The sequence below is a fragment of the Natator depressus genome, chromosome 25, assembly GCF_965152275.1.
Source record: "Natator depressus isolate rNatDep1 chromosome 25, rNatDep2.hap1, whole genome shotgun sequence".
Taxonomy (NCBI): domain Eukaryota; kingdom Metazoa; phylum Chordata; order Testudines; family Cheloniidae; genus Natator; species Natator depressus.
The window spans coordinates 11,367,241-11,386,396 of NC_134258.1; the positions used below are offsets into that span (position 1 = coordinate 11,367,241).

At 49.6% G+C, this 19,156-nt stretch overlaps 1 protein-coding gene across 1 annotated transcript in view; it reads left to right on the top strand.

The window, feature by feature from the left end:
- The first annotated feature begins 935 nt into the window (after positions 1-935).
- The window catches only part of ARID3A (AT-rich interaction domain 3A), a 91,336-nt gene continuing 73,115 nt past the window's right edge, over positions 936-19,156 (top strand). Inside the window, exons 1-2 of the mRNA XM_074939675.1 lie at positions 936-1,335; positions 14,000-14,992. Coding sequence (XP_074795776.1) covers positions 14,568-14,992 — 425 coding nt within the window. The 5' untranslated portion in view covers positions 936-1,335; positions 14,000-14,567. The remainder of the gene's footprint in view (positions 1,336-13,999; positions 14,993-19,156) is intronic.

A 19,156-nucleotide genomic window follows, 5' to 3' on the forward strand; every position in this document is an offset into this window, starting at 1 on the left:
TTTTAGAGAACGATAGTCCAGAGCTAGATTAAAATAAAATTAAATAAAATTTAAAAAAGAGTTAGGGGCTGATTCTGCAAAGATTTAAGCACAGGTGGGTAATGGGAGTAGCCCCCCTTGCAGTAAATGGAACTTCTCCTGCGAGTAAAGTTATTACACACGTGCTTTGAGTGTTTGCAAAAAAAAACCCCCAAAAAGTGAAATGGAGAGTGCCCCTTTAAATTCTACCTTCCGGGCTCTTTTGAGACGCTTCCTAATGTGCAATACCACCAACCTAAAGGCAGTTACGTTTCAGCCTTTTTTTCTTTTCTTTTTTTTTTAAATTTAAAGGAGCCACGGCTATATATACGTTTGTGCCCATGGACAGCACATCCAACCCCATCGGCAGAGAATAGAAACCGGTATTTATCTTGTAAACAAATGCAGAGTCAGGAGTCTAGGGGATGATTTCTGATGCTTTGGGGGTACAATCTTTATGGGAAACTTCAAATTATAACAAAACAACTCAAAAAGCAGACTCTCAGCTGCAGATCTCAAAGCCCTTTGTATCTTTCCCACCCCATTTTCCAGATGGGGGAACTGAGGCACAGACCTGCGTGGGTTTGAACCCCTTTCAGAGCTTTAAAATCCTAATTCTGCAAACGTTTTAGGCAAGCAACTAATATTCATGGACACAGCCCCTCCTCCCCATCAGCTTTTAAAAGGGCTTGAGTGTGTGGTTGCAGGATCGAGCCCTTAATTTTAAATTTTGCAAATAGGTAATTTAAAAAAAAAAAACTACAGATCAACAGTTTACACCAAAATTACACCAGCCACTTAGAACAAGGGTCGTGCCTGCAAAGATAATAAGTACCAAAAAAACCAACAACCAGGTAATGGGATGGCCACGAGGCTCAAAAATAGCTTCTGGGATTTTTAATCTCCAATCATCACTGAATAATCTGGGCAGCCCCTACCCTCTGCGCGTTTTCGGGAGCCGCTGGGGAAATGGGAGATGGTCCCTAGCTGGGCAGCCCACTCCTATGGCAGGTCTCTGATTCAGAGGTTAGGAATTTGCATCTGATTGCTATTTGTCACCCAATGATTTGTCTATCCAGCCATGAGCACGCCTTAGGCAGAAGGGGGAGGGGAAGGGGCCAGGGCTTGCATTGCCTGAAATGAGAAATTTACCAATCAGGCCAGATAGGGGTGCATTAAAACAAACCCAATTAAAAGAGAGATACCGAAAAAAGAAAAAGAAACCAGGATCGGCCGGGTTCCTGGGCAGCGAGGTGGGCCAGCTGCCCGGGGACGCTCGCGCTGCCATGGAGCTCCCCAGCGGAGCGGCTGCCTTGGGTGAGCGAAGCTCTTTCCTTCTCCTCCTTCTCCCCTTTAAAGTGGGTTCAAAGCCATAGGCCACCCCGCTGGCTGAAATCTAAGTCGCTGGGAGGAGGCGCAGGTTTGCGGGGGGCTTTTATTTTTGCATTAGGGAAAAAATTTAAAAAAAAGGGGGGGGGCGGAGTGGGGGTCCCCTCTAAACAAAGTTGCCGCATGAATGGGGCCGGCGGGGGGGGGGGATTTCCTACAGCTGAGCGCTGGATGCCACTTTTATCGACTTCCCCCGTCTCGAGGCTTTATTAGCACGATCACCCGACAACCCGTCTTCCCCCCCCCCTTTTTTTTTTTTTGCGCCCCCTTTAAATTCTGTGCAACTTCCAAAGAAACGTAGCCGGTTGGGGCTGGAATGCAAAGATCCCTTTTTGTGCTTCTGGGAGGAAATCCTCTTGGCAAATAAGAGATCGGACCCCCTTTTTGCGGGGGGGAGGAAAGGGGCTTCTCCCCCACCCGTGGGGGGGGGGAGGGGGAAGCAAAGAAGCTGGTGTGGTGCCGTGAAAGGCCGTGCAGCCTTTCCCCGGGGGAGAGGGGCCATGCGCCCGGGGAGGGTTAAATGCGAACTCTCCGCCTGTTTTATTTTTAAAGGGCTTGTCTCTGGCTTTGCAAAAGGCTCCATTTTTTTTTTCTCGCACCAGCAAGAGTTGGACACTGACCTTCCCGTGCAGGGCAAAGCATTTCAAACCCGCCCCCCAGCTAGAAAGGCCCTGGATAGTTCCAGGCACTCACCGGCGATTCCCCATTTAAATCCTGAGTTTTGCTGGGGCTGATGCCCCCCACCCCCCCGTGTATGAGATTTGTAGAGGAACCCTCTTCACGTAGCAGGTTAAAGAAAGAACCCAGTAAAACCATGTCGATTGTATGATTCTCCCCCCCGCGGTTGCTTACATGGTTGGGGATCAGGGTCTATTGATTCTACAGGGCTGACTTGCAAATAAAATCCATATTTGGGGAGGGAGGGGTGGATATGAATGCTGCTGCTAGAAATTCTCTAAGGAAGCTCTTGGAATTGCCTTTAGATTTTTTTTTTTTTTCTTTTTGATATACAAAACTCTTGGTGTCTTTTTGTTTGCCTTGTTTCTTGCCACGTCTGAACTTAACCTTTGTTACTTCTGGCTTTTTAAATGTAACCCCCTCCTCCGATTGCTTGTGTGTGTGTGTCTGTCCTGCCTCCACGCCATTTCCAGTTGTCAATTGTTGCATGTGTTTTTTTTCAAGCCGAATGACTGAAGTTTGATTTCCACCCACCCTCCAAAATAGAAAAGCTTGGGACAGCTTGACTTGCATGAAAATGGGGGTGGTAAGAGAGCGTATTTAACCTGTCACGTAACAAGTTTTTTCCCCTTCCCCATAATCTCCATTTAGGCCAGGTGTCTGCCCCCAAAAATAACAAATTCTGTGCTTGCTAGAATCTAAATGACTTATTACTGTTTGATCGTTATTACAGTAGTGCCGAGAGACCTATTGTGCTAGGAGCTGTGTGTAAATGGACAAGACGGTATTGGAGGGGAAGCTGAGACTTGTCTGAGGTCAGGCAGCAGCAGGTCTGTGGCAGATCTGGGAACAGAAGGCAGGTTTCTGCAGTCTCTGGTGTCTCCAGTGTTAGCCTGCATTGCCTGTCAGTTTGCCTCACTAAGATCCACCTTAGTAAAACAATGGGGTCAATATCACAATTCAAAAAGAAATGTGGGAATTTAGCGTTCACGAAACTGAAGAACAAGTCGCACTGTCTGGGGCCGAGCATGGAATAAGCAAGGCTCGCGTTCAACACGCGTCCCACCCCGCAACTGCAAAATCTTTTGCTTCCCAGCTTTATGGTCGCCCTCCCACAGCATCTCAGCCCTGTCCTGGATCTCGACTTGTCCGCTGCAAACTCAAAACCTTTGCTGGAGGTTGCTTCTTGAGAGGCAGAGGTCTGACACCGGAAAGCGATTGTGTGTCAGGATTGCAGAGTTGTTACTGTACCGCTTCGTGGCTAATATTAGTCCGTCCTGTTAATGAGACCACAAACTTCTAATCAGGGCAGCTGGTGGGAAATATTAAATGGAATTTATTGACAGGCACATTCTTTTTAAGATTTGTTTGCTTGTTTTGGCTCTGCCTAGCAAAACGGGGCCCTGATTCCCAATTAAGGCCCTTGGTTGTTACTGTAATATAAATAATTTACTGACCTGGTGGCTCTAGGAATTCAAATTACCATGGTGTTTTCCTTCTTTTCCTGTCCTCGACTGTAGCTTCGAGTTGCTGGGTGCAGTTAGAACAGCTGCTTCCATCTGCTCCAGAGGTGGCTGCCCTACGCTGATGGATGTCATGATACGTTCTGTATTTTAGTTTGTAAAGTGGCTTGGGGCCCTGGGGGACAAAAGGTGCTATTTAAAAAGTTGCTGTGATCTAGTAGAAATAGTTTATATTTAAGGTTACACCAGCATCCTTGTTTCATATTCCTAATGCCTGTGGTTTGGCTGTTCTTAGAGCCTGCAGCGATTTTTCTTTCACCAAAAGCTGAGTAGGTGCACTTTTCCCCTGAACTCAGATTATTTTAACTACAAGCTAATGTTGTAAGCAGCTTGTTTAGAATATGTTCTGACAGATTCCCCCCCCTTTGTATCTTCAACAGCAACAAAACTTCAGAATTCAAAAGGATACTTTCCAACCTTTTGTAATTGTGTGTGTGTCATGAATAAACTGATGGTCCGTGTATCCTTCAGAACTTGGAATGAAAGTGAATCGCAGTGACTCTTAGAGCCCTGCCCTAGCCACTAAACTGCATTCATTTGCTGTGTGATCCTAGGGAAGTCACTTCTCTCTGGCCTCAATTTCTGTATCTGTGAAATGGGGTTCATATCCATTCAAGAAGGTGGGGTTACAATTAAAGTAGGCCCTGTGGCCTGGGACTATCTTTCCTTCTGCATTTCCATTTGTTCCATGGTTTCTGGTCCATGACTGTGCCTCTGAGGCACCACGGCAATACAAATATTCTTTAATTGTTCTAACTGTATTTTTTGTGGGATCCCAGGGCTACTTCCCCACTGCCTCATGTAGCTGGTGCATGGGTGGGTAGATTTCTGACACCATCAGGATGGTAGTATTCTGGACTGGTGCCAATGATGACAATAGACACAGGACAAACACCACACTCCCTTGTTTGGTGTCAGGGTGTGTGTGTGTGTGTTCTTAAATTGTGAGTCTTGTGGTATTGGCTGTTTCTCTTAGAGCTTCAGCTCCGAGACGATGTGCAAATCTCAGATTTATTTATTTATTTTTAATTGTTTCTAGCTCTCATGGTGTAAATTCCATGATTTTTTGCGGGGCCTGACTCTCAAGCTTTTGGACACTTGGGGCTAGCGACACCGCATCGGTACAGGCAAGACCAAAAGCCACTTTCTAACACTCCCCAACGCGATCAATGTGGGTTATCGATGGAGTTCCCTGTTCTCTCCTGCAGCTAGCTCAACCGTGCCATAGCAACAAACAAATTCTGGAAGGGAGGAAATGGCTTCTCTTGCTTTAATGTGTGGGAAGACCAAAAGGGGAGGGGAACGGACACAGTGGGCAAAAAAATACATTTAAAAACCAAAATGCAAAGCAGCCTGCCTGTGCTAAAGGAGGATCTGCAGCGTCTCTTTGAAACCGGACAGTTCTGTACCCTTCTGTCCCATTTTCCCCGTGTCCTGATGCAGGGTGTCTGGCTTTTCTGATTTCTTTTTTTCCTCACCTGATTTAATTTTTAAACCATGCCAGTAGTACTTGTGAGAAACACTCCCCTCCCCCCCACCCCCCAGCGTTGTTGATCTTCTGATTGTTCCTTAAATGGATTCAAAGTAAGCTGAAACCAGTTGTCCACTCCAGGTCATTACACCGTGTCTGTGCATGCACTATGTGGCGAGGCAGTGTGACACAACAGAGCTGTCCATCAGCTTGCGAAACCCTAACTGTCTGCTATGGCTTATTTTTAGCTGAATTCAACTGATACCCCCCCTTTTTTTTTTTTTTGCTTTCTTTTTTTCCTCTTTTGAGCACCTGCTCTCGTGGGAAGTCAGTGGGGTTAGCAGCTGAAGTGCCAACATGCTTGTTTCTAGCACATCAGACTTTGGAGACTATTTTTAAAATGAGTACAGCAGTGCCCGAGATCCAGGCCCCAGTGTGTCAGGTGCTGTACAGACACGTCATAAAATAATCTTACAGTCTAAAGTGCTTACAATCTAAAGGGTGGGAGGGGAAGTGGCTTACCCAAGTCACACAGTAGGTCAGCAGCTAATCTCTAGAATCCCTATCCACTAGACAACACTGCCTTGCATAGGGTGTGGTTTTAATTGGCTTCCACAGATATCACCAGGCCCTTGTGTCTGAATCTCATTTAATTCAAGGCCCCTTCTCCTATACATTCTGGTGTGGCTTTCAAGGTCCGTTAAATGGATCTGTTCTGGCTGGGGGTTCAGGAGGGAACCCCTTACTTAGAAAATATTTATTTTGACGCTACGTCCATCTCCATTAAGGAAATGATCCATGGAGGTCAAACGGCAGGCATCCCGTGGCAACACCCCCTTCGTTTGCTGCCCCTCAGCCAGGGATGAAAACAGTTTGGCTGTGTGTGTGTGTGTGTGTTTGTGTGTGTTCAGCAGGTGTCTAGCACGGGTCACAGTGGCTAAACTACTTCAACCCTGCTGCGCTGGCCCTGGTTGTGTGCATGCCCTGGCTGCTGGGGTGTGTGCGCACGCTGTTAATAGTTGTTGTCCCCAATAAATCTCTTTGTGCGTCAAGACGGGGCCCTGATCTCGCCCTGCCATGGTCACTTCAGAACGTTTCCCTCCTTTGCACAAATCGGGCACCCAGTTTAAGAACTGAACATGAGAATTGTCTCTAGACATGCGCATCTACCCATTGCATAGGTGGAAGCCTCACTGGAAAGCAGTTTGCCCCCCCCCGGATATGTTTGTCCAATCCACAAGACCAGATTTCCACACTGGCATCCCAAGCCCTCTTGCCCGCTTTCATAAGCGTGCTTAGATATTCATTTTGCACAGGAATATAGTAGAAACCTGTACAAGAGATCACTTAATGTAGGTGCCCCAAAATACCTCCCCACTCCCAAAGAATACACTACACCTCTGCTTTAGCTTTATCAGAAGGCAATGGATTCCCCCCACCCTCAGTCCCTCATTGAGCAACTTCTTACCTAATAAAAGATCCTTTGTATTGCCAGTAGGTGTTGGGTTAAATTAAGCTAACTGTACAAAAGAGACTTCTAGTTGCTCTGGTTTTTGATCAGTGCATTGATCAAAGTTGGCAACTCATAGCAAAACAGAGAGCCAACCACCAAAGAAGTGTGACCAACGAGCTCATGGTTACTGTAATGACTTGTGTTCCAGTAGTGATCTGTCTCTCTATGAATGAAGCTCACCACCCTTTTCTTGTAAATGGAGAGGGTGGAGGAATGAGCAGAGACTTCTCAGCCTTGTTTGCGCCTTTCCCGCCGTTGTGATCACTGCCCCTCCCTCCCCCCAGTTGGTAACTGCTGGTATTATTTATTTTGCAGTAGTGCCTAGAGGCCTGGGCTGAGCTCGGGGGCCCCATTGGGCTAGGCATTGCACAAACAGATAAGAGACAGTCCCTGCTCTAAGCGCTTATGATCTAAATAGACCAGACAGATAAAATGCAGGAGCAGAAATAGGCGAAGTGACTTGCCCAAGGTGACCCAGCAGGTCAGTGGCAGAGATGGGAATAAGACTTCAGCTCTCCTCACTCCTGCTTCCATTGCCCTGTCCTCCAGTCCATGGTGGGAGCCCTAGTATGGGCCAGTGCTGCCGGTATTTGAGCCGTCCTCTCTCCTACACCTGCTTCGGTCAGGGGTTGAGGATGTCCCTTACAGCTGTCCCGTACTGCAGGGGACTGCTATGAAATCTAACATGTTTCCAGTGGTGGCACAAAGCGTAAGCAGACCAAGCAATTTTCTGGGGCCCTGATCGTCCTCAAAAGGCCGTGCGTCTTATTTACTGTGGACTTTTTAACAAGTAAGTGTGTGTGTGTAATAAAAAAAAAAAAATTTATGGAAATAATGCAATTAGTATTTTTAAGGGGTGGGAAAGGGGGCCCAAAATATTCCTGGTTAGGGCCCCCAGTGGGCTAGCAGTACTTCTGCTTGTTTCTCTGCCACAACAGCTGTGAGATTATGGGACCCGGTTATATAAATCAGTCCCCACCTCATGCCTTAGAAATGCTTTCTCCTCTTGCAGCACGGAAGGGAGAAAGCGATATCCAGGTTCTGTTCCGTTGGCACTGTGGCGTCTGGCTTTAGCAGGGCAACGTGGGGACAAAGTTAAGACTGATCAGGCCCACGTGCGCTGCGAGACAGAACCACATTTGCAGCGGTCAGCGGAGAAGGGCTGGGCGAGCCCGTCACTCCTTGCTGGACTTGTACTTGGAGCTCTGCCCAGAACTGGGTTTTGAAAGCAGAGGTCTCGCCCAGCTTCCTCTGACTGGTGTGCATGGGAGTCTTCCTATTCTGAGAACTGTGCTTGTCAGACCATATGGGAGCAACCCCTTCCCCACCTCCGCTGTATAATTAGGAACGCAGGAGCTGCCATCTGGGGCCGGACCAGTGGTCCGGCTAGTCCAATATTCTGACAGCACTGGTGCTTCATAGAATCATAGAATATCGGGGTTGGAAGGGACCTCAGGAGGTCATCTAGTCCAACCCCCTGTTCAACGCAGGACCAATCCACAACTAAATCATACCAGCCAGGGCTTTGTCAAGCCTGACCTTGAAAATCTCTAAGGAAGGAGATTCCACCACCTCCCTAGGTAACCCATTCCAGTGCTTCACCACCCTCCTAGTGAAAAAGTTTTTCCTAACATCCAACCTAAACCTCCCCCACTCCCCGCTTCATAGGAAGGTGCAAGAAATCTGGGTACATAGACACAATTAAGGTCCCAGCCACAGTCCAGCTGGGACCTTGTTTTATGGCATGGCAGGCAGGAAAGCTCGAAAAGCCTCGTTCATAGAGGTAAGAGAATCTCAGTGTTTAGTGGCAGCATGGGCTAGTGGATAGAGCCCTGGACCGAGACTCGGGAGCCCTGGGTTCCATTCCCAGCCCTGTTGTGTGACCTTGTCCAAGTCATTTCACCTGTCAGTGATCCTGTTTTCCCTGCCACCTTATCTGTCTGTTTACACTGTAAGTTCCTTAGGGCAGGTGCTGTCTCTTACTATGTGTCTATACAGTATCTAGTCTAAGCCTCCAGGTGCTACTGGGATACCTGTGGACAAGGACAACTCGGGTTAATGAACTGCGGTGTTCTCAGTGCTGCTCTCTAGAAGCAGCTTCTTGTTCTCTCTTGGGTGCCCTGGCTGTTGATCAGACTTTCTAGGAATTGTCTTAAAAGCCAGTTGATCCTGCTGTTTGCTTTGCAGCAGGGAGGGGTTGTGGGGATTCTGGGGGTGGGAGCTGACCTTTCAATAGATTAGTGGCTCCCCTCCAGCCTCTGCTTAGAGGAGAAGCCACAGTCCAGGCCTTTGTGTCAGGGCTCGCTAGGGTGATGTCACTGGTCTCCAGGTGAGTGCCTTTGGCTGTCCAGACAAGACGGTAAGAGCGTCGACTCCAGCCTTGTGCCACAACACGGCTGGTAACTCCTGAGGCTTGGATGGAGAACCTGTGGCATGGGCAGGCTGCATGTGCCCTAGCCAGACAGACCACACGGGGCACCCTTTGATGTGATCCTTCTCCTGGGTGCCCAGGTCCTTGCTGAATGCTGGAGAAGGCGGTAGATGCTTTCAGGAAAGGCCCTTTCTCCTTCACCCTGCGTTAGGTTCCAGCTGCTACTTTTTACTGCTCAACAAGGGACTGTTACTAGAACAGCTTAGAGGCACCAGTTGTGGAGTGTGAGTGTCAGAGAGATAGAGAGAGACCCTCCCTTTATAAGAGTGGAATCCACCATGTCCTAGTCTTATTTATTATGCATTACAGTAGCACATGAGAGCCCCAGCCACTGTGCTTGGGGCTGTACAAACGTAAGAGGTGTGTACGCTGGAGGCCTAACTTCCAACTCTGGTAGGCCTCACGGCTTGCAGTGGCTTTGCCTCCGCACTGGGGCAGCGACACTGAAACGCCCCCATGCAGGCAAGGCCACGGTATGTGTGGTGTGTGTTTGTGGTAGCACCTGGGAGCCTCGGTCATGGACCAGGACCCCAGTGTGCTAGGCACTGCACAAAGACTGTGTCTGCCCCAAAGAGCAAGTAGAAGAAGAAACAACAGGTGGGTACGCTCTGTATTAAGCACCAACACGAGACAGGCCTGGTCTAAACACCGTTTTTGTACTGGTGTAACTTTTGGCTCCGTGTGTGACTTTTGGTTTAAAAAAAAATACATATTAGCACAACCCCCAATGTGGACACAGTTACACTGGTAGACGGCCCCTTTGCACTGGTATAGCTTATTCCCCTTTCCTTATGGGAAGCAGCTACACTGGTATAAACCTCTCTATATCGGCCTTTTATAAACCTGCTTTTGTCTCCTGTCCCCTCTGCTGCCTACAACATCATTAAACAACTAATGTCTCCATGACTCAAAATGCCTTCCCTGCTAAGATGCTTGCTCAGCTTTTTCTTGGCTCTGTTTTTCCCAGCTGTAACCTCTTGGAGAACTGGTCTGAGATCAGTTCTTATCCACGGAAGGCAGGACAAGAAGTAATGGGCTTAATTTGTAGCAAGGGAGATTTAGGTTCAATATTAGGAAATCTTTCTGACTCTAAGATAGTTCAGCTCTGGAACAGGCTTCTAAGGGAGGTTGTAAAATTTCCATCATTGGAGATTTTTTTTTCTTCTTCTTTTTTTTTTTTTTAAGAACAGGTTGGACAAACACCTGTCAGGTATAGTCTAGGGTTTACTTGGTCCAGCCTCCGCGCAGGGGGGCTGGACTTGATAAATTCTCCAGGACCCTTCCAGCCCGACATGTCTCTGAATTGTTTGTAACCACTGGGCTAGGACCCTACCACCTGTGAGCTGCCAGGGTCCCAAAAAATCTGTTTGCCTTGTCTTCAGCAACGAATGAACTCCTTACTCCTGGCCATGATATTGCTAAGAACGGGACTTTATTCACTTTAATAATGACAAAATAAGGAGTTTTAAAAAATAATCTACATGGACGTAATCCTTCAAATACGACATTCAATCCTTACGCTGGTAAATTCACACCAGCGCACAAATAGTCTAAACCCCATTCATAGCCCTCTTCTCGCCTCTTTCCACCTAATTCCATTTTATTTAACATGCCGAGACTCAAGAGGGTCTTAGACCTCCAGCCATTAACACCGAGACCAGTTTAGAGCTAAACACTCCAGTTGAACTGCTTCAGCGGATATGTAAATTGGTACAATGCTCAAAGCCAACAGCACAAATGCAGTTCTGTCTGGACAAAGGTGCTTTAAGGTACAGCTTATTCCTGCATATTTACTATACAGATATATAATTGCCTGTGTACAGCCAGGGGATTCTACTGCTTTCTGTACGCCAGCTTCTGAACAGATTAAAATTAAAGCGGTGCAAAAATTGCATTGACAATCCCCTAGCGTATAGTCCACAGCCTGCATTTTGCAAACATAAACAGTCACTCTGGCTTAAACACATACACGAGATGGTCTAGAAACATTTCCCTCCTTCTCTATTTTTTTCCTGTGTAAATCATGCAAGTCTGATCCAGCTTCTCTAGCTGTCTCTGGAAATCATGTGTCCTGCTCCACCTACTGATTTCTCTGTAATACGTTCTCTTCAAAAGGGACTAGATTTCTGCACCTGCTCCAACTGGTTCAGAATAAACTGACCCCCGTGTCTCGGAAGCGCTCAAAGTCGTTCATGAAATGGGTCCTTCATGAAATGGGTCGCTGTCCTGCTTATGCCTGGATTCGTCTGCAGATTTCTCCCAGCAGAGCTCTGTTGTCTGATGCACTCGCCTTGGAAGTGCTGCTTCTCTGTCTCCAGTGTGGATGGGCAGGGCTAGAAATGTGACACACCCCCACCCAGCGCTGGTTTAAAGCCAGTTTAATCACACTTTCAGTTAAACTGGACCAGGCCTAAGGTCCAGTTACACTGTTATTTCTACCACCTTGAGGAATCTCTGATACAGCCTGATGGTTCCCCCGGCGCGGTTACACTGTGGTTCATTGCTGCTAAGTTTAAAATGGAGTTAAATTGCTCCCAGTCCTCATTCACAGCAGGAAAACTCAATCCCCTGAACGATTGCAGGGAAACAAATGCAGAAGGGATGGAAGTGAGGTTCCTTGTCGAAGAACTAGAACAATATTGGTGGAGACTTAAAATAAAAAATGAGGGGTTTTGTTTTATGCCACGTTCCCCCTCCCTTCCCCCCCCCCCCCATCTCTTGCCCACTCCAAGAACGCTGTTTAAAATGCAGCTTGATCCTATCTGGGCCTCAAGCTCCTAGTGTATTTGTAACTGCGTTGGAACTACCGTCTTGCAGCCGGGTTGACCTCAAAATGGTGGCACTTAGGGTGTGGATTGGACCTCTAAGCAGTGAAGCCCAAGGGACAAATTAGCGCGGCAGCTGCCTTCTGTTGTACTGGATCTTAGATCTGGCAGTCCAGCCCGCAGGGGGCTAATGACTTTACCAGACCAGAATCCAACTCTGTCAGTCCTCTCAGGAGCTTTGGGCATGCTTCCGGCCGCAGCTTCCCTCCGTGCCAGCGACAATGGGAGTGCCCGAGTTAACAAGTCTCTGGTGTCATCTAGACCTGTCCTGAACCGGGTTAGACGCACTCCAGTCTGTGCTTCCCGGCTGCCAGGGGAGCTGAACTGCTGGGAGCGTGGCCTAGTGGATAGGGCACCGGACTGGGAGTCAGGAGACGTGTCTTCTGTTCCCAGCTCTGCGCTATGTGACTCATGGGCATGTCACTTCCCTATTCCGTGTCTTTCCCCTCCCGCCCTTTGTCTCTTTCGCCTGGGCTCGTTGGGGCAGGGACTCTTTCACTATGTGTCTGTGCAGCTCCCAGCCCAAGGGGGCCTGGGTCGTGGCTGGATATTACTGTAATAAAAGCCCAGTGTTGGGAAATCTTAGTCTAGTATAGACAGATTTTATTTTTTTTTTTTTTTTAATAGTACTGGGAAAACCTGAGGGCTGGAGGGGAAGTGGGCTCTTGTTTTCACAGGAACTTCTCTCTTTCAAGAAAAGGGCAGACAGACTTTTCAAGCGTTTATTTTCCTTAATTGTGTAAATGTGCTGGCAAACTACATGTAGCCCTTGTGCGCCTGGCAATTTGTCAACGTGGCATCCTGGGTCACCCAAGTCTGGGAACCCCTGCGTCATAACATACTGACACCCCTATGAGTGGGAGTATTGGGATCTGCGGGAGGGACCCTTCTTCAGGACCCGTTGACAGTGGATCTCAAACCAAGTCTGAGGAACTGTGTGTAAACTCTGTGCCAGGTAAACTAATTCCATCCACCAGCAGGACGTGGGTATGGACGGGTAGAGCCCTACGCGGACACAAAATTTATTTCTGCCTCTGATCCGCAGACATGGTTTGCAGATATAAAGCGGATAGCCGCAGATTTGCAGGGCTCTAAGGACATGTTCTAGCCTAGATCTTCCCCCTGTCTGGGCCCCATCCATGCTGGCCCCCTCACCTTGTTAGAAACTGGTTTTTGCTGGTCCAGTCTAAACAGGTGGCCTAGCTGCTAATGAGAGGTAAATGGCTCAACCCCCCCCCCCCCATTTTTTTAATGCCACTGGACAAGCCATTTTCAACTCCAGACAAGCTGGGGGCTGGCTGATATTCAGTGTGTGAGGGTCTGAGACACCCCCCCCTCCCCCGCAGCCTTGGACTAGGGTGACCAGATGTCCTGATTTTATAGGGACAGTCCCGATATTCAGGGTTTTGTCTTATATAGGCGCCTATTACCTCCCCACCCCGTCCCGACTTTTCACGCTTGCTATCTGGTCACCCGACTTCGGACCGAGCAGGTCGGGGCGCATGAGTACGCCGTAGGGGAGGACGGGGAGAGGTAGTCCTAGTGCAGGCCTTCCTCCATGCAGTTGCCACTAGCCAGTTTCCCTGACTCTGTCTCCAAGGTCAGGGCAGTCTCAGCTCTGCGTCCTCGGGGCAGGGCTTCGGTGGAGGAGGAGGGTCTGTGTATGGTTCTTCCAGTAGCCCCTCTCCTCCCACCGACCTTGGAGGAACAGCGGAGGCCTGGGGTGAGGGAATCACCTGGTAGGTGTTGGATGTGGGGGGAGGGGAGCCCATTAGCTGTGGGTCAGTGACACCAGGGCTGCTTGGAGGTGGTGGGAGGCGGGTGTCTAATGAGCAGGCGGCCCTGCTCGGGAGCTCTCGGATTGCAAAGCAGCCGCAACAGGCTTCTAGAACAAGCTGAAGGACGGTCCCTCCCCACGCCCAACTTCATTCCCCACATCTTCCTCTCCCCTGTCGTCTTTTTCCCCTACACTCCTCCCTCTTCTTCCTCCCTCCTGGCCAGGCAGGGCCCAGCCTCCCTCCCCTCTTGCATTAATTCTGGATTAATGAGGCTCCTGGTTAACTCTCTCCTCCCTGCCGTCACCCACAAGAAGACAACCCCAACCCAGTCCGCACTTAACCCTGCTTTCTCTTTTTTTTCCCCCGTCCCCAGGTTTGCGCAGACACCTGGATGAAGCAGAATTGGCCAAGGACTAGTGGGACCCAGCCCTACCACTGCAGCAGAGCCAGAGGAAGGAAGGAAGTTGCAGTCCAGCCTGGGGAGTGCCCGTCGAGCTAAGGGGCGTGCAATGTACAGGACTGCGCTGGCTGCCTGCTGAGCCAGAGGGGCATTGGCCCTGAGGTGTCTTGTTTGCAGAGACTGACGGCCTGGGTGCTTGCAACCAGCTGGTTGCTCCGAGGGTCCCGTCCCCGGTCCCCAGGAAAACGTACTGGTGTCATCAGGGTGTCGGCCCCTCGATGCAAAGCAGCCCCTAGTGTACCGCCTTGGTGCCCATTTCCCCCAGGGCGTTGCAACCTCCCTTCTCCCAGGGTACCAGTCCACGGCTTTATTCCCTCTTAGGAACTTGCCGGCCAGCTCCCGTGGAGCACTGCACCCCACAGGGCATTGTCCTGCAGATACCCCTCCCCTCCAGGACATTGCATCCTCCACTCCAGGGCCTTGCACCCCGGGTGCATTGCCCGCCAACCCCCCCAGGGAGCTGCCCTCGGCTGGCAGAGCCATGAAGCTGCAGGCGGTGATGGAGAACCTGCAGCGGCAGCAGCGGGCGCGGCTGCAGCAGGAGCTCGAGGCGCGGCAGCAGGAGCAGCAGCGCTCCACGCCTCCCCCGCCAGCCCTGCCCCCTCCGCCGCCCTCCGGACAGAACATTGCCCTCCCTGCTGGGGCCTCGCTGTCGGCCCGTGGCCGCAGCCAGGACCCCGTCCCATCTGAGGAGGGGGTGGAGCTTGAGAGCGCCCGCATCCAGCGCGCCCAGATGGCTGCCCTGGCCGCTATGCGGGCAGCAGCTGCTGGACTCAGCCACTCGCCCAGTCCAGGAATGTCAGATGAGAGCCAAGCCTCAGAGGAGGAAGAAGAGGAAGAGCAGGGAGAAGAGGAGGAGGATGGCGGGTACCAGCAGGAGATGGGCTCGGAGGAAGAGGAGGAGCTGTGAGTATGGATGTATAAATTTGCATAAATTAACACCTCCCATGGCATAGGCATTGCATGCTGACTTGAATTAATGCAGCAGCGCATAAATTAATGCACTTCTATCCCCACCGTATGTTGTGAGCAAGGATTGAACTTTGGACCTTCACTGCTGAAAGTACAGGCCTTTTCTCCTTGAGCTACGCGAGTACATCCCTTAGTGTTGAACAGTAATGGGCTTTTATCTTCTGGCCCAGCCACTGAATGGGGATACTAGAGTGCTTGGACGGTATGTTACATTGACACGCGCGTGTGTGTGTATAACATCCTAATGAGGTAAAGTAGCTTGGTTTTATACAAATTAACATAGGAGCGTTCTTAGATTGCACGGAGACTTATCCTGATTTAAGAAAAGTGCCATAAACGGATTTTGAATGTTTGAAAACCATCACGCTTATATTTAACTGAATTTTAGCATACAAGTCTCATGTTAACTAAAATCACATGGTGCGCCGAGGGATTCGCACTGATGTCTCCCTTCTGCAGTATAAATACGGGTGCCACCTTTCTCAAGCGGGTGTCGGATGGTTTAGCCTCCACCACTGGTCAGATTCTTGGCGGCATGGTGCCCTATGGCGACGGGCCGAAGCGTTGCCAAACACCCCTTTGGGTGTGTGTTGTGTTGGAAGTCATTGTGGGGGCTGAGAGCCGTCTCTTCCAGGGCCTGCCCACGTACAGTCCGAATGTTGCAATGGCATCGCTTTTTGCTGACTCTCCGATAGCACTTCAGCTCTGTGCAAGAAGCAGGGTTGACCTTTGGCAGCTGGTGGGAAGAGCCTTGTTCGGGGGCAGCCCTGGAACTGCTTTTTGGGGGAGAGAATCCCATGGACTCAGCCTGGGGGAAGGGGGTGGGAGACTTTTCTGTTTACATCTCTATACCATGGCCATTGTGGTCCTTCCGGAGCATGCTGGGACACAAATGCCGTACTCAGGTATAACTTTCATTTAGAATGGTAGGAATTGCAGGGTAATTTGGTCCTCATCTTCTCTGTCAGTCAGTGCAGTGTCCTTAAAGCAGCCCTTTCTAGTCTTAAATTACCCAGGCAATCGGTTGTTCTGTAGCCTCTGGCCGGTGCCAGGCCACCTGTCCACTGCCACCCCATATAGGACAGCCGCGGGAACTGTCTGTCAACAGTTGTCTGCATTTTTCACTGGGACAGCAATAGGGCCCTTTCCCCCTTCAGTTAAAGGGTCGCTGTCAAATTAAATCCATATTTCTGATGGACAAAATTTCCTGTGTCACTAATAAGTTAGATCATTTAAAATTGAAAATTAAATATTTCAAAATAATGGTGGTGGGGTGTTTTTTTTTTTTTTGTCACTCTCCCCCCCCCCCCCCCCCTTGGCTTGGGCCATGAAAACAGAAGTTGGGTGTGTCTTCTGCCTCTCTCTCTGCCTAACTTGTGGAGTTGGGAGTAGAGAGGGAATCGCCGTACTGTAATAAACTGGTTAAGTGTATGTCAACCACTGCTCTCCACAGGATGGAATTGGAACTTTTCAGATGTGTGTCACATGCCCTATAGTACAAACAGCTTATGAAGATTCTCGTTAGGCTCAAGTATAGTGTGTGTGGTGGGGGGGAGGGACAGGACTGTGACTTTTTGGGGGAGAGGGATCGAAGTTTGGTCTCTGCTGTCGCTGTGAAGTTACAAGTGCCATAAAGTATGGTAACGATGACACATCTGGGACAATTATACTATTGGCTGGGGAGGGAGAACGGGACTGGAAACCTGATGTGAAAATCTGCCTCTTTTTTTTTTTTTTTTTAAAAGCTGAACTGGTGACACACCTTCGTCTGTGCGAGCCTGTTTGCTTAAGGCAAGTTCACACCCATAGCACGACTAGCTACCTTTCAAATTAAATGGATGCACTGGATTTTGTTCCCCCTTTTGTCTTTTCCTTTCTATTTGCAAGTGGCAGGAGCCAAGTAGCAGTGCTGGGGGCTCTCCAGGGGCGCGGCTCAGTGCATGGGCCCCCTTTCTCTTTAATATCTGTCTAATCTGAGAGAAAAATACACAGTTGCATTTTGGCAGCATGTTCAGCCGGAGCAAACATTGGCAGGGTGTGTCTCTGTCTCTCCAAGCAGAGAGGTGGGGCCCGTCCACACCTCCTTGGGGAAGGTGACAGGGCTGTATGTGCCCAAAAACTCTGACTCTGATGGAGTGAAGAGCAACCGTATCTAATTGCTCTTTGCCCAGCAGATACCCATTGTGCATGATGAGAAATCAGCCATAGGGCACCTGTAACCTACCTGTTCAGGGTGTGTCCCATTCTAGTGGCGGGGCCATATAAGAAGACAAGTGCCTACTACTGCTGCCAGCTAATTGTTACTCTTCTAGATCAGTTGGTGGAGGCTCCTGCCTTTAGAGCTGAATATGTCAGTTTTATGCCTCATTGGCAATCTGTGCCCAGCTCTGTTGCAAGCCCCTCTTTAATGGGGGATAACTGTTGATGTACAACAGATGGCACTTTTTTGGATGCAACCAGGGTCTGGCACCAGCCTTCCGGGGGGCATGTGGCATAGAAAATAACAATTGGACCATTTTGATCAGAGCAGACTTGCAAACCTCTCAGGAAACTCACCTGTGTAGACCCAGAACAGTGACACTCCTTACTAAAGGTCAGTGTATAAATGATTGTTTTAATAAACGGTTAATCAATCTAATAGGTGGCTTATAACCATAGCTGACAGCCACTTATAAACACCTGGTACTGATGTGCTCAGGTAAACCACTGGCGAGTGTGCTGGAGATTCTCGGTGCCCAATCTGCAGCAGATGAGCCTGTTACCCGGCCAGCTAGGGGAATCTTCGCTCTTCAGCACATGCTATAGCAGCTCACGCTTTTGGTTCTGGAGGTCCCAGCCAGTCTGCGGAATGGCGGTGTTCACACTTACAGCCCCCGATGGCCCTTGCAAGCGATCTGCTTGCAGGCCTGTATCATCCGCTCTGTAGTTGTTCCTTTATAAACCATCTCTACATGGAATCCGTTAATGTAAAGTGTGCCCCGTGGTGTCAACTTGCCAGCCACTCCCCTTGAGAATCCCAAGTGAGATTTCAACACTGCCCACCAAAAGAAACACTTCTCTGCACAGAGGAACAGGACAGTGCAGGGCTACGTTAGTGCCAGGCAAAGCTTCCCACTCGCGCTTGGGAGAATGGAGATTAAGCAGGACCTAGAGCTAATAAACCCTTTGTCCTCACCACTGTCCCATATACATTTTTGGTTGAGTGGGGGAGCTTAAGGATTCTCCTTCCCACAGAAAGACACTCTGATCTCCTTTTCAGGCAGCCGTGCAGGCCCAGTGATGGCTCTTGCTCCCTCGCTTCTCAGGGGCCAGCACCATCTCTTGTTCTGGGTCCCCACTCTCACCTGGCACCGGGAGAGCTGAGATCCCTGTTCCCCACCCACCCCCTTGCATGCACACGCTCACTCGTCTCCATCCCAGTCTGCACTCAGATGTGATGAGAAACCCGGTTATCGTGGGGTGGGGAGGGTGGGAGCTGAAATGCTGGCTAGGAAGAGAGCTGGGTTACACAGAGGGCTTCTCCCCTTTGCCCCTTGAAGGAGCAGGAAGGAAACTTCCCTAACCAAGACTAAACGCAGTTTAGGGCCTTCTTCAGGAGATGCTAATCCTGTCAGCCCCTAAAGCTGGGTCTGCACTAAAAAAATTAGGTCACCCCGTCTACCTCCCTCAGAGGTGTGAAAAATCCACACTCCTGAGCCATGTAGTCAAGCTGACCGAAGTTCCTGCATAGACAGCGCTAGGCTGACAGAAAAATTCTTCTGTCGATTTAGCTGCCGCCTCTCAGGGAAGTGGATTAACTACAGCAACGGGAGAACCCCTCTGGCGCTGGCGTCTGCACTGAAGGGCTATGGCTGTGCCTCCCCATCCCTGTCTATTTCATGCATTCCCAAGGTGTCTCCACCCCGACGTTGTCGATAACCAGCCCAACTGGTTGGTTTGTTTTCCTATTCCAGGAGAGGAGAGCTTCCTCACCAGTGCTAAGATGGGCTCGGATCCAGGGCTGTCGGCACTAAGGGGAAAAATTTCGAATCGGTTCTAAAATTGCTTCAGCTAAGCTGGCCGGAGTCCTAGTGGAGACTTGTTTTTGTTTCTAAGATG